This window comes from Kogia breviceps, chromosome 2 (assembly GCF_026419965.1).
Source record: "Kogia breviceps isolate mKogBre1 chromosome 2, mKogBre1 haplotype 1, whole genome shotgun sequence".
In the NCBI taxonomy this organism is placed as follows: domain Eukaryota; kingdom Metazoa; phylum Chordata; class Mammalia; order Artiodactyla; family Physeteridae; genus Kogia; species Kogia breviceps.
In genome coordinates this window covers 133,620,529-133,636,696 of record NC_081311.1, presented here as the reverse complement: position 1 = coordinate 133,636,696, position 16,168 = coordinate 133,620,529, and the positions used below count along the sequence as shown (strand labels likewise).

The 16,168-nt window shown below is 38.2% G+C and overlaps 1 protein-coding gene across 4 annotated transcripts in view; it reads left to right on the top strand.

The window, feature by feature from the left end:
* FIGN (fidgetin, microtubule severing factor) overlaps window positions 1-15,525 on the top strand; it is a 120,233-nt gene extending 104,708 nt beyond the window's left edge. For 3 of the 4 annotated variants that reach the window (XM_059052947.2, XM_067027520.1, XM_067027521.1), the window contains one exon: window positions 10,725-14,895. In XM_059052947.2, the coding sequence (XP_058908930.1) occupies window positions 10,725-12,979 (2,255 nt within the window). In that variant the 3' untranslated portion in view covers window positions 12,980-14,895. Of the gene's footprint in view, window positions 1-10,724 lie in introns of all 4 variants that reach the window. The other variant, XM_059052949.2, reaches the window with a different exon arrangement.
* The last annotated feature ends 643 nt before the right edge of the window (window positions 15,526-16,168 follow it).

Below are 16,168 nucleotides of genomic sequence, written 5' to 3'. Positions count from 1 at the left end.
TGCTTTTGTCTCATTATGCAGCATTCTTTGTTTTTACAAATGGAAGAGCCAATAGCGCTAATGACTGGACTGTCATTCACACTGCACTTTAACAATGTTCTGTTTATCTGGAAATTAGAGCATCCTAATTATAGGTGGTGCTCAGGTTTTTTTCACCAAACCATAGAATGTGACCAGGTAGGAAGAATAGAAAGGTGAGGAAACTAGGTTGTTACTAAGAGCTCTTCACTTTTAATCCTTGACCATGTTGATTGTATTCAAAAGCAGTTTATCTTCATATGTTGTCTTATATGGGAGAAATAACACTAAACCTACCAAAACTCATTTCATACGTTGCTTTTTCCACTACCTTCAGATCAAAGTTATTTTCTTCAGGCTGGACTAAATTATACACAGGTCCCAGGAGTGAAGGACACTGAATTAATGCACTATGTCACCCAGCCCTGACTATAGACTATTTTTATCAAAGTCCAAGGCACTATTTTGCTATTGCATTAAAAATTAATGCATGGATTGCCAAAAAGAGAAAAATGCATAAATAACCTAAACAAATTTTGTCTGGGCTTTGCACACTTTAGAGTTACCTTAAGCAAAGAGTTTTTAAGGAGGATGGTTGGAGTTGTATACGTATATATAAATAATATTCTTACTCTTTTGTCTAATTATGTGAAAGAGACCTCCAATTTAAATAAGCAGTCTTAATTATCTACTTTGTTTTATGTAAACTGTCTTTTTAGAGTAAGGTTTCAGAGGAACACAAAAGCTGAATGCAGATTCCATCTTACACAAGGTCGTGGGGCTTGGGAGATTCTGAATTTGTTTATTGAACCATGTCAGCATGGGATGTTGGGCAAAAATGAATGTAGTTCACCTTAAATATAACTAAATTGAGCTTTGCATTTATATACTTGAAATAGAATAGATACACGCAAATAACTATTTACGAATAGCACTATGTACACATAATGATTAACATAACATTTTAGCAGTGTGACAGAGGACATTAACCACCCATGTCATAATTCAAGGTTGGTACCATGCCCAGTTTGTGTTAATTAAAAGTGCAAATTTATTTTATATGGCACAAGAGTATCTTGAGAATCAATTGGAATGACCTCAGACTTTTAGGACGCTGCTAACGTTCTCAGCAGAGTCCTTTTTTAAAATAAAGATTCAGAACACATAGAAAATGCACAATACTTTTGGCATTTGGATTTCTCTTTCTGGATCAATCATACAGGCTGGATACTATGAATCTAGCATGGAGCTTTCAGGTTGTGTTAACCCCATTTATCCCTGCACGCTACAGCTCACCTGTTATTTATACAGATAAGAGGTTTGATACTGCAGAACAAGGGGAGTGCTCTGTTGTGACACAGAACATACGTATTCATTAGCCCTGGCAGTCCCTATGGACAGAAGTGGTGTGTCCTGATGATCTCTGTATGACAGAAAGAACTGGGGGGGAAGGGTAGATGGCCTTAATGGATTGAAAACGTATATGGAAAAAGGGAAGAGACAGAATGAGTAATGAAAGGCCACAAAGTAACAACTTTAAAGGTTAACTACAAAGCACTATTTAAACTGATTAAAATTGTCTAAAATCATTCACAGAGGTAGAATAAACAAGATAACATTTGACTCAACATGGGAAAATCAGTTCTCTTATGCACTAACCCTCAAATCCTTTCCCTTGCAATAGTTGATAACACCTGACACTAAATACTAAGATTCAGAGTATGAATTGTTTGTATATTTTAAATTGCATGTATATGTATAGTTGTGTATTTTGTTGAATTATGGTAGGATGTAGACTTTTGGACACTGTTTTTTACTTGATCTAGATAATTATTCAAACATTTGTATACATATGCTTTTGTAAAACTACCCCTTGCTTTAAAAAAAGAAAAACCATAAATCTGAAATATAAACTATATGTATTTTATGTGAGTGTGATTATATGTTCACTTGAATACTTTGACTTGAGTATGGGAGATTTTAGGACCCCCAGAGGAAAAAAAATTATTTATTTGAATTATGATTATGATTTTTGGTTTGCTTTAAGTGAAAGGCTCTCTTGATAATGTATTGAACATAAGCCTGGTGGTCTGAAAGTGGTATTTCTTTTATCAGTGTAATTTTCTTTGCATAAGTGCTTATGCACTCATCCTCATAAATGCAAGTCATTCTCTTATATATGACTTGCATGTTAAAAATGATGACCTATGAGACCCATGCATACCAAGTTTCAACCTCATTATGAAATATTGGCAAAACAGAGATTTTTATACTTGGTCACATTTTGATGAGTGAATATTTTGTTGCTGTGAATAAAATTTAATGCATTCTAAGGAAACTGATTCAGATCATAAGCTACCCACAAATTTAATTGAAGGACAGGGTATATACCATTCTAGTCCAAGTCATGGTGCCCTGTAACATTGAATATTTGCTTTTAAAGCTCAAAATGATGACATACAGAACAAGATCAGTTGCTTATCCAGATACCATCTACCCAGCAACTTGCTATAAGAAATAAGAAGCATAACTTTGGAGTAACTTAATGTCTCCAAAGTTGTAGTAGAGGTCATGATTGACTATTACTATTAAATGAAGTCTTGGTTTGTAGAGTCAGAACCTATGGCATATTCAGGGAGCATATTAGGAATGGTGGAGACTGACATGGAAAACAGCTAGAAAAAGTATCTAACAAATCAGAGAAAAGGGGGGAACGCTGAAACAGCAGCAATCTGGAAACTAGTTTTTTAAAGCAATCATCTCTCATTTTACACTGTTGTACTAGTGACACTGAATCAACAAGGGAAATATCAAACATTTTTCCTGTGCTTTGAGTAACAGGGCAGGAATGACATAATAAATAGTGTTTGGAAAAATTTTAATCTAAAGGCACTACTATTTTTTTAAGTTTTAAAGCACTATACTTGCTAGTTTTCAGGAAAATGTACTTAAGTGAAAAAACTGGAGCTTGAAGCTTCAGAGTGAAGTCTTAATTTTAATTGCATATGTGACCAGTAGATACCATAAAAATACCTGATGTTGTAATAGGGAGTGGGAACATCATGACAAAATGGAGAGGGCATGCCATGTCTAGAGGGGGCAACTGGACCTCAGGTTGAGGCAACTGTTGCCAGGCAAGAATGAGGTCTAGTGTAAGATCATTCAACTTGTCTTGAAAAAGTGGGAAATATGGAACTACAGATTCTTTTATATAAAACTGACTGATTTTTAAAACTCTTTGCTGGCCAAATGAAATATAGTTACAGGTTACATGCTGCCTTCAGGCTGTCAGGTGACAATTTCTCTATGTTAGAAGGTGAGGTATTTAAACTATATTTACCAAGGACCATTTAGCCAGAAAGGCCTTTCTGATTGTTAAAAAGGATTGCTTTATGCAAATAATGTGGAATAGGCGGAGGGAGTAATTTGCTGCAAAATGTATTATAATTTGGATTCTTGAGGTGTGAAAGTGTGATTTAAAGAGAAAAATCTTTGACAGTATTGCTACATAATTAGAATATCTTATTTTGAGACTGGGTTTTCAGATCATCCTTAAATGGTTTTAAACCTCTATTGTTTCTTAGCTGTGGTCTCTACAATGTTGACTCACAAATACCATTAAGTATAAATAGCATAAAAATATTTTGAATTTTTGACAGCTTTTTGATTAAGGAGATCATGCTCTGTGTTTTGCTGAGTATGAAAGAATTTCTCTACCTTTCTTATAACCAACATTCCCACTGGAAAATTTCCTTTTCAGTAGCTGTCCAGAGGTTGAAGAAAAAGTGATTTATAAATTCTAGGAGTGATTTTAGTTTTTTTCTGTCTAGTCAGTTTTGTTTTGTGTTTAATGCATCTCTGGCTTTTTCAAAATAAAAGCATAAGAAGAAATATTTGTGTAGCAGGTTACAGTTGGAAAATATTTTCACAAATATTACTGCTTTAGGTAACTTAATAACAATCGAGTAAGGTATATGATACCATTATTGTCCATATTTTACCATTGTTGTCCATATTTTATGGCTGAAAAAAGTAAGTATGATATGCTTATGTGATTTCACCAGGATTAGAACAAATAAATAATGGCATGGATCAGGGCCAGTGGTCTGAACCTCAAGCTTGGGTTATTCACTCTTCAAACAAAATTCTAGGATCTTCTTTATGTTTTCTCCAGTCCCTTTCTATCCCAACAATCTAGTAATGCCTCCAAATAAAACACTGTGTTAGACAAAATAGTGCTGAACCCCACAGTATACCACGATAAGTGAAGTACTAAACCAGTAACTGAGGCTATCTGGATTGGAGACTAGGTCATTTGAAAGTTCCCTTAATCTCTAAAATCAAAGAGTCTAAGGGAACTTAGAATGTGAAATTATAAAGAACGCAGAAGCTGGAAAAGTTTCATTGTCTGGTAAACGGATTCCCTTGATGTAATTTCTTAGCACTGAACCACAAGGCTTTACACACAGCGGGCCCTCAATTTGTTGACTAATTAAGATTAACAGTCCCTATATCATATTCATCTTATACAGGACTTTTCATTTTGGTGTTCTGAAGATGGAACCTATTTAAATAGGTTAAGGAAAATATATAATTTCTGTGCTTCTTCCCCTCACTTTCCCCCTGATACTACTTTTAAATATGACATCACATTTTTAGGCTAGGAATTATTGGGAAATGGACTAAGGAAGATTTCAGATCAAATAGATTCGAACAGGTAATAATAGATACTGCTGTGTTGGCCTCTTGGCTTATGAGGGTCGGTACACAAAAGGAGAATGCTTCTTAGTCTGTGGAAACATTTTGATTGGTCATCACTCCCCTTGAAGGATAAAGGTAAGTAGTTATTGTATAGGGCCAGTTTTCAGTATCAGGAAGTTTGTAGGCCCGCTCTCAGAAGACTCTTATTTTTTAGCCAATGAATTTGCTACTCTCTACTTGAAATTTTGAATGTTCTATGTGTTAGTTTTGCCATTTCCTACCTAGGAGATGATGAATCTGTTGCATTAGGCTGAGGGGGCAGTAAGTAAACTATTATAAGTACTTTATTGTATTTACCCCAGTAGTGATTTTTTTTCTAGAGAGAATCTTGGTAAATATGGTGTTCAATTAAAAAAAATATTTTAAAAAATGATAATGAGCAGTTCAGAGGCACAATAGCCCAAAGGAGTGTAATAGGTGTAGTGATGTCGTGCAGGCCTGTGTGAGCACTGTGCAGCTTTCCTAGAGCTAGCCTGCCATGCCTGCAGGTGTTTGCCTCAGGTCTCTGCCCTTAGGAAGTCTGAGAAAACCTACAAATGAAAGCAGAGTCCCTAACAGCTAGAATTATCCTATGGGAACCTTGTAGAAGAGAGCCGCTTTTACAGACCTCATGAACTTCTGAATAGCATACCTGTGGTTGGGGTGGGGGTGGGGTGCGGTAGTGAGTGTCTTAGATGAATATTTCCATGAATGTGTGCTAAAAATCGATTCTAGAAGACCTAGTCTTTTATTCCCAATTTCCTCCTATTCTGAAAGTTGTTTTTATGACCTTCATTTTTCTATATAACAGTGTCTTTATCATTTTGAAGCTGTGACAGGACATTGAATGATGCCACAGTTGTTTTGCTTCAAGATAGTTAGAGTTAAATGGAGGAAGTAGAGCAATGAGGCAGCAACTGTTTAGTAATTAAACCTAAGTTATAAAATGGTCAGTAATGATAAGAATGAAAAAGTGTTATCCAAACTGTCCGGTTTCATGGGAAATATAGACTTGTTCATTTATATAAACATATATTCATCCTATAACAATAAAATAAAATACTCAGGCTTTTTACTGTAGTATTTGTCATCCTTGCGCACACTTATGTTAAAGTATCTTAAAAGCAGTTTTCTATTAAATTATATATTTTAAAAATAAACACATTGCATTGTGAAATTCGCCAGCTGTAGTAAGAATTTTCTAATCCTTTCAAAAATGAAAACTGATTTTTGGAACAATTATTCAATTATCTTGAGGAACTATTTTTCTTACTTTCTACTATTTTCTGAATTTTTATTGTACCTAATATTTAAGCTGTTTCTAAACAGTAGTGGGAGTTATTGTTCTGGAGTCATGTTTCTAATAATGTTAAAATAGTATTGTTTCTGAGGTTTTTCTCTTCATGTTCCAAAGAGAAACCATATAAGAACTGTTTTTAAAACCCATCTTAGGGCTTCCCTGATGGCGCAGTGGTTGAGAATCCGCCTGCCGATGCAGGGGACACGGGTTTGTGCCCCGGTCCGGTAGGATCCCACATAACGCGGAGCAGCTGGGCCCGGTGAGCCACGTCCGCGGAGCCTGTGCTCCGCAACGGGAGAGGCCACAACAGTGAGAGGCCCGCGTACCACAAAAACAAAAAAACAATAAAACCCATCTTATTATTTGGGTGCCAAGTTAAGTGACACGCATGTGCTGCTCCTTACACATAACAGCAATGTAATCAAAGGGAGCATGATATTTTGTTCAGAGAACATTTGGCTCCACATTTTGCTTACATTTCACATCAGAAATATCGCCACAAATAAACAGAACAATAATAATAACAATGACAACAAGTTTAGTTCTACTTCCAATTAGTATTAACATTCAAGAAACTGGTGAAAAAGCTCTTTGACCTCCTAAGACCAGAACACTCTCCTGAACACGGGCTTCTTCAGTTCCTACTAATATTAGGAACTAGCTTATGGTTTAACTATTAATTTATACTTTCAAATACTATTAATGATTTTAAAGCACTGGATACTCATGTTTCAGGGGATGTGAATAATTCTGTCCCCTTAAGGTTATTTAATGAAAGCTTAATCTAAATTTTGCAGCCCTGCTTAGGTTGTTATTTAGTATGCATCAATAAATAAACTTTCAATTATCTTGGTAAGCATATCAAAAAACAGCATGAGAATCAAAAGGCAATGGTGTATCCAGTAATTGTTCCAAATAGATAACTTTTTTAAAATATAAATTTATTGGTTTGTTTGTTTGGTTTTGGCTGTGTTGGGTCTTCATTGCTGCACGTGGGCTTTCTCTAGTTGCAGTGAGCAGGGCCTACTCTTCATTGTGGTGCACGGGCTTCTCATTGCAGCGTCTTCTCTTGTTGCGGTGTGTGGGCTGTAGGCACACAGGCTTCAGTAGTTGTGCACATGGGCTCTAGAGTGCAGGCTCCGTAGTTGTGGTGCACAGGTTTAGTTGCTCCGTGGCATGTGGGATCTTCCCGGACCAGGGCTCAAACCCGTGTGCCCTACATTGGCAGATGGATTCTCAACCACCGCACCACCAGGGAAGCCCCAAATAGATAATTTTGATAGGATCTTTACTTAATTTCAGATGAAACAGATATCTTATGAAATTTAATTATTTTTGCTAGAGTTTATGCAGTTAAACTATGCATTTCTCTGTGAAGTGAAAATGGCCAACCTATTTTATTTAAACTTTATTATATATTCCTGTCTTTTACAGTGATTATAACTTACTAAAATCATTTGTTGCATGTATTTTACAAATGATTAATTTACAAGGAAAATTTTAATCCAGTAAAGGTGAAAGTTGCCCTTTTTGGTTGTTTTTTAAAATAATTACTCTAAAGTTAAAGCAGTTTCATTTTATTTTAAGGGGCAATTTTTAAAAATCATGTTTGTTATGTATGTTTGTTACCTAATGCCAACAATGGCTTAGCTCAGCTAACTGAAAGGAAGCCAGACCCTTTTATGGGGGGAGGGGGGTGAGTGTTGTGTTGTGTTTGTGGTAAATTCCATTGTCTGTGACTCCTAAATTATTTTGAGACCTTTTTTTAAAGACATTTATTCATGTTTCTTCTGTATCCATCTAATCAAATTCCTACTCATAGCATACGTGTTTTCTTATTTTCTCAACTCTGTATTTTGTAATCTTTTAAAGAAAAAAATCCTAATAGAAATTCCCTGGAAATAATTTACAGGACTAATGAATCTGTAGGTCTTTTAGACAGTTCTACATTACAGTCACATTAATATTCTCTCCTTTTTATAAGGCTTGAAGTAAATCCCATGACAGTAGAAGAATTTAGATACTGATTACTTGCGATTGGTTCCTGGTGATTTGCTCTTAATAATTTCCAGTTGAATTTAATGAAAGTATGATTCCTGAAATGCTGCTTCATTAAAATTGCATCTTTTCCCCTTTAAGTGTGGTCTCGGTCATTTCACCTATTTTGCGGTGTGTTTTTCTCCCCCTTAAAAAGTAATGATTGAGAAAGCAGAAACAATTAAGAATATCACTTTAGTTCTTCCTAGAAGGCCCCCCAGAGTTCCTCTGCATGAAATGATGCAAGCTGCACTTCATCAGGATTTTATAATATGTTCTTTCCAATTGAAGAGATTATTTTTTTTAATAGTTTTAAAAGAGAAACATGAAGATTTGGGGGGAGGTGAAGGAAAGGAAAGTGAAGAATCTGTTGCATATACAGAAGTAAGGTGTTTAGTATTTTTACTCAAAAAGATATATATATATATATATATATATATATATATGGAGCTTGATTAAGTTATACAGTGCAGCATTCAGAGTTAATTTAATTGAGATGGTGATTTGCCAATGAGTATCTACATGGATCCTTTTTAAAAATCCAAATGCAAATGAGTACAACTGCAGTAAAATATATTTGCAAATGAATCCTGTTGCTTTATTCATTTATTATGTAATTACTGCAATCTTTCCCACCTTGTTTTCAGTATTTCTTAATCATTAAGTCAGAAGCATGACAGCAGTGCCGGCCCTGGCATGATTCTCTTTGACTGAAACCTTGTAAATTAACACAATTAGCACAGCATCATCCTGCTAATTAACTTCCAGTGTCTGCTGCAGTGGTTTTGCAAGCAAGGAAGAGGGAGTCAGAAGGGAATCAACATGCCATTCTGTTACCAAACTCTGTGATACGTTCAGTTTAGCTCAGTAAGTCAAAGCCGGCCATGTCAGGAGCCAAAGCCAGGCAATGAAGAGCTAAAGGGGCTGGAGGAGGAAAGCAGAAGCGGGTAGGAGCTGTCAAAATAGACTGCAGTAATTCAGAAGGGAGTTGATGCCACAGATGCTTCATTTAGACCAGAACTCCTTCTTATCAAGGAATCTCTGCCAGAGGGCACAAGAGAGTTTGCAAAATTCACTTACCATAATACAAAGGAGATTAAGGAGGCCTGCTTAATACAGCTGTATCAGAATAGGAAGTGTTCCAATCAAGCAGAGATTAGAATAGGAGGAACCAGCATTGGGAAATAGAACAGGGTTCCAGTGCTCTTCTGTAACTAACTATATGTGAGTCCTCGAGGGTACATTATAAATTCCTTTGGGTACTGGTTCCCTAATGAGGGAAATAAGGCAATGTCTAAGGTCTCTCTTTAAACTGTAAAATTCAAATGAGTCTCTCAATTCTGACTCTTCATAATGAGAAAATACTCTTGTATAGTTTGCTACATAGTCACCTTGCTTCGGTTAGTAATCTGGCAGATGATAGAGTTACACATAGCATCTCATTTTCTAGTTGTACTCTTGGAGTTTATGCCACACACTGCTTTTCATAAATGTAAAGAGTTAGAATCCAGATTCTCTGTTCTTATCTTCCCTTTTACCTGCTTCCTTCCTCTTTCTTTATCTCCCCCCTTCATATATATATATATATATATATATATATATATATATATATTTCCCCACCACCACCCCTCAGTAACTTGGAGGCTGTAAGGCAGAGGGAAAGATGATAAGAGAAGAAGGGAGAATGCTAGCTAGAAGACCGACAGACAAGTGATGCTTGTTTTTTTTTTTCAGAGTTTCAACAACAGGACTGAGAGGCAGAAAGGAGCCAGTTGTAATTCATACCGAGTTGTAGGCTTTGTGCGATGAAAGCGATGGAGCGCTGCCTGGGAGATTGCTTTGCTGCACTCCACGAAGCAGATTTGAAACTGTCGTGGACCACTTTAGATGAGAGTTGGATTATGGAATGACCTGCTATGTCTGTGTCATATTGTTCTGCGCAGGGAGCATTATACTGTGCTAACTAGGTGTTCAGTACCAAATAAGAGAGGTGTCCTAGATGTGATCTGTCAGCTGTGTCTCATTTTTATATTGGTTAAAATATAAAACAGAAACTGTGATGTGAAGAGACAGGATAGCTAGATATCGCACATGTTAATACTCTCACGTGCTAGTTAAAATGTATGCATATTTTATTATAAGAACCTGTGATTGAATTCTAATTTGACAGGAATGTGTGTGTACATACATATGTGTTTCTGTGTGTGTGTAGCAAGTAACTTGATAGGCTTAGCAGAAATAAATTTACTTATTACTTAAAAATGAAAAAAATGTAGGTCTCCTACAGAGTTTTCATTTAAATTGTTTACTTTTTATACAGGTATAAATTACTTTTCTACAGGGTTGAAAGTTTTCATTTACATTGTTTACTTTTTATACAGGGTTGAAATTTTATACAGGGTTTTCATTTAAATTGCTTACTTTTTATACAGGGTTGAAATTCAGTCCCTTTTTAAGTATATGCATTGTAGAGACCATAACAGGTATTATAAACTGTGGAAACCCTTTGTAATGTCACTATCATTGGCGGAAAATAATAGGTAACAAAAGAAGTTGGGGGAAAAAGCTTTAACAGTTCTGATGAGTATCTAAGTAAATTAACTTTCACCCCCCCCCCCCAAATCTTTAGGCTTGAAGATGCAGTGGACGCCGGAGCATGCCCAGTGGCCAGAACAGCACTTTGACATCACCTCCACCACTCGGTCTCCTGCCCACAAAGTTGAAGCTTACAGAGGTCATCTGCAGCGCACCTACCAGTATGCCTGGGCAAATGATGACATATCTGCTCTGACTGCATCCAACCTACTAAAAAAATATGCAGAGAAGTATTCTGGCATTTTGGAAGGCCCCGTGGACCGACCTGTACTCAGCAACTACTCCGATGCACCATCAGGACTAGTGAACGGTCGGAAAAATGAAAGCGAACCGTGGCAGCCTTCCTTGAATTCAGACGCTGTTTATCCCATGAACTGTGTTCCTGATGTTATCACTGCCAGCAAAGCTGGAGTCAGTTCAGCCCTCCCTCCAGCAGATGTCTCTGCAAGTATAGGGAGCTCTCCTGGGGTGGCCAGCAACCTGACAGAGCCTAGTTATTCAAGTAGTACCTGTGGAAGCCACACTGTACCTAGTCTTCATACAGGGCTCCCATCTCAGGAATATGCCCCAGGATACAATGGCTCATATTTGCATTCTACTTACAGCAGCCAGCCAGCACCTGCACTTCCTTCACCTCACCCTTCTCCCTTGCATAGCTCTGGGCTCCTACAGCCACCACCTCCTCCTCCTCCGCCACCAGCCCTGGTCCCAGGCTACAATGGGACTTCTAACCTCTCCAGTTATAGCTATCCCTCTGCTAGCTATCCTCCTCATACTGCTGTGGGATCTGGGTACAGCCCTGGGGGTGCACCCCCTCCTCCTTCAGCATACCTGCCTTCAGGAATTCCTGCTCCCACCCCCCTGCCCCCCACCACTGTTCCTGGCTACACCTACCAGGGTCATGGTTTGACACCTATCGCACCCGCGGCTCTGGCAAACAGTTCGGCAAGTTCTCTCAAAAGGAAAGCTTTCTATATGGCAGGGCAAGGAGACATGGACTCCAGTTATGGAAATTACAGCTATGGCCAACAGAGATCTACACAGAGTCCTATGTACAGAATGCCCGACAACAGCATTTCAAACTCAAATCGGGGGAATGGCTTTGACAGAAGTGCTGAAACATCATCCTTAGCATTTAAGCCAACGAAGCAGCTAATGTCCTCTGAACAGCAAAGGAAATTCAGCAGCCAGTCCAGTAGGGCTCTGACCCCTCCTTCCTACAGTACTGCTAAAAATTCACTGGGATCAAGATCCAGTGAACCCTTCGGGAAGTACACTTCACCAGTAATGAGTGAGCATGGAGATGAGCACAGGCAGCTCCTCTCTCATCCAATGCCAGGCCCTGGACTCCGTGCAGCTACCTCATCCAACCACTCTGTGGACGAGCAACTGAAGAATACTGACACGCACCTCATTGACCTGGTAACCAACGAGATTATCACCCAAGGACCGCCAGTGGACTGGAATGACATTGCTGGTCTCGACCTGGTAAAGGCTGTCATTAAAGAGGAGGTTTTATGGCCAGTGTTGAGGTCAGATGCATTCAGTGGACTGACGGCCTTACCTCGGAGCATCCTTTTATTTGGACCTCGGGGAACAGGCAAAACATTATTGGGCAGATGCATAGCTAGTCAGCTGGGGGCCACATTTTTCAAAATTGCTGGTTCTGGACTTATTGCCAAGTGGTTAGGAGAAGCAGAAAAAATTATCCATGCCTCTTTCCTTGTGGCCAGGTGTCGCCAGCCCTCGGTGATTTTTGTCAGTGACATTGACATGCTTCTCTCCTCTCAAGTGAGTGAGGAACACAGTCCAGTCAGTCGGATGAGAACCGAATTTCTGATGCAGCTGGACACTGTACTAACTTCGGCTGAGGACCAAATCGTAGTAATTTGTGCCACCAGTAAACCAGAAGAAATAGATGAATCTCTTCGGAGGTACTTCATGAAACGACTTTTAATCCCACTTCCTGACAGCACAGCGAGGCACCAGATAATAGTACAACTGCTCTCACAGCACAATTACTGTCTCAATGACAAGGAGTTTGCACTGCTCGTCCAGCGCACAGAAGGCTTTTCTGGACTAGACGTGGCTCATTTGTGTCAGGAAGCAGCGGTGGGCCCTCTCCATGCCATGCCAGCCACAGACCTTTCAGCCATTATGCCCAGCCAGTTGAGACCCGTTACATATCAAGACTTTGAAAATGCTTTCTGCAAGATTCAGCCTAGCATATCTCAAAAAGAGCTTGATATGTATGTTGAATGGAACAAAATGTTTGGTTGCAGTCAGTGATAACTTCTTTAAAAAAATGTAATGAATGTTGGCACACACACACATAAAACCTGCTACATAGGGTATAGAGCCCCTTTCCAGTAGTGTTTAAAGTGCAAAGGGTACTGGGGAAGAAGACGATTACGTTGCATCTTTAGAGTCAGGGTAGATTTGGAGGAAAAATGCATCCAATGAGAGCTTCTGATTTGAAAGCCCCAGATGACATAAAGCATCTGCTGATGCTCAGTTCGGTTCAAGCTAGACAACACTCACCAAGGAGCAAGGTGCAAGTGTGTTGATTTCAGAAGGACATGAACCTCGTGTGTTGATTCCATTCTGCTGTTCTCGAGATTTAGTTGCTGTCAAGTGCCTGGAGTGGTGCTTTATTTTTTGTTTGCCTCACAATTACATTGGTGGCATGTGCTAATATAAAGAGCTTTAACTTCAAACATTATTGGACTAAAGAGATGAATGGTTGTGTTTCGACAGAAAACCAGATTTTTGCCATTTTAAGAGCAACAGTATTCCTCAATCCTGTCTGTTCTGCAGTATTAAGCTAAGAACAGGTAAAACAGGGTAACGGTAATCTGGACCTTAATTTCTGCAGTTCATTTCTTTTAATGTTCTTGTCTGCAAAAACTCAGGAAAGTGATTGTGATTTGTACAGTACCTCAAAGGAATGTGTTGAAAGCACTATGTACTGCTGAGAGTAATGGGATAGGCTTCAATGTTACTTTATATTAAAATGTATGTTTACCTCAACAATTGGAAAATAGCAAGGAAAATTACTTTGAATGTATCCAGAAAAATACTGAGTGTGATACAACTGAATATTTACAACTTAAAGTAAAAATGGAAGGATTTTTTTTTAAAGGTTCTTTCACTAATTACGGGGAATTGACCAGAGCAGAATAATTCTTTATATCAATACCTGCAAGAGTTCTTCGTACATTGCTCCTTGATAATGAAGTGAAAATGTTCTTAGAAGGTACACTGGTTAATGGAAAGCTACTTATTCAGTCTGTTTTAGTGTCTAGAACAGTCAGCCACAAGACCTGTTTAGGACCCTGAAAGTCACAGTACCTAAAAACTAGGACTGCCTTTTCCTGCAGAGCTGGTAATGGTGGTGGTGATTTGCAAGTTCTCTCTGAAACTGCTGGGAATGGTGTCATCCTATTCACTAATCTAGCTTATAGGCTTGCCGTGCTGTTTGACAGAATGCAGAAGATAGCAACCAAAACAAACAAGCAAACAAATAAATACAGAAAACAACCAACCAACTTATATATCTGCAAAGAATATATCTACGCCCCCTCTCCTTCTTGACTCCTCTCTTGTCAGTGCAATTTTGCTTCTCGTTTTGAAATCTTCTGGGCTGTAGTGCTCCCACATTCATTTCTACCTCAGTTTTGTTACATTTCTCTTGGAAAGTCAAGTAGAAAATTGGAAGTAGACACACACACACACACACACACACACACACACAAATATAGCTTGCCAAACATGTTACTTTGTTTTCTTCTCTCTTTTCCCATAAATCTAGTTTCCAATAAACATCAGTCTTCATGCTCACTTCCACCTAAGTCCACCCTCACCCCAACAGCATATGTGGCATTTTTCTCAATTTCCCAGTCCTCTCCTGCTCCCCACCAAGTTGTTCTTTGTATCCTTTAATTATGTGCAACTTTTCATTGCTAGCTGACTGATGTTTGGCAATGCCTCTGAACAGACACGGTGTAGGCTGTAGCCTTCCAAAGCCACTGCCCGTGCATAAGCAGAACAGCCTGGCTTTTTGAATGTATTTTTCCTGTTTTTTTTTTTTTCCCTTCCTTTTTTTAGTTGAGAGATGCAGTAACAAAACTGTTGCAAAGCACTGGCATTTTATGTATTCAAAAAGTGATGTACATTTTTTAAAATTTTAAATAAATGTAATGAGAAGCCCTAAGAAAGGTCTTTCTGTTATTGTTTTGTTTTCCTTCAAATTTTTTTTTTTACTTATTTCATCCACAATGTCAAATTCTCTGAAACACTTAACATAGAGAAAGCTAATGAAGGACTTGATATTTCTGAAATTTTATGATGCTTGATCATTACTCCCCTTTTTTCTTGTTGCTAAAAACTGAGCAAATGAACCAGAATTTAACTTACTATGATTTTCTATCAGTTAAAACTGTTCTTACATATAAATATTCCATATTAAAAAGCAGTGCCTTTCATTAAGGATACAAAAAATAATATTTAAGTACGTCCTCTGCTTTTCACAAGTGAATAAACACTACAATCGTGTTCTGGCTCTACCCTGCACATATCCCTTATTGTAAGGAAATTCTAATATCCCCATTAACCTGTAGGTTCATATTGATCTCACTGACAAGTTTACTTTTGCACGGTGCTGACCTATTTTCAGTCTTTTGGACGTCACATTTCATTTCCGCCAACATTCTGTGTTCACTTGAAAGCAACTGGCAAGTTTTGACAAACCCAATCTTACTTAGACAACTTTGGAAAATCCAGTATTGTCCCACATTTTCGTGGCTAGTAAGAGTTAATGCCAAATATATGACTGCACTATTGTGTTTTACACTCATTTATAAAACTGAAAATAAAGTCATGCATATTGGCTTTTAGCTTTAAATGACTTAAAAATTATTTTGAGATATGAGTGGCCAAAAATCCATGTATTTAGGCAGAAGCTGAAGTTGTGTGTGAATTTCATTTAGCCTCACAAATTCTAGGATATGATCTCTTAGGAAATTGGGCATACTGAAGAAATGAAGATCTGTTGGGGGAGATAATGCTGACCTTTGAGTAGGTAGTGCTGTCCTGTGAGTCTTTGATTCTGCATGGCAGCATTATGAGCTCTTCTATGGACTAGCCTAATAATGAGCTCTTTTCTGACCATCTTTTCTGGAGCTTGGGGAGGGGGTGGGGTACCACATCCTGAGAAGTGAACGTGCACAATCAGTGATGGTACAACTGAGTAATGGGGCTTCATAGTCTTGGACTCTTTTTGACTGCTAAGAATTTGGAGAAGGCTACTAATGAAGGTAACGTAATGAGCCAGTCCAAGTCTCTTGCTGTCTGGCCAGGGGATTTGAGCCAGTCCACTTAACAGCCCCTAATTCCCTTCTTCACAACTGCAATAACATTTCCAACAGGGACAAAAAGGAAGTGAAGGAAACTACTTCAGTAGAAGGATCAATAGAAATT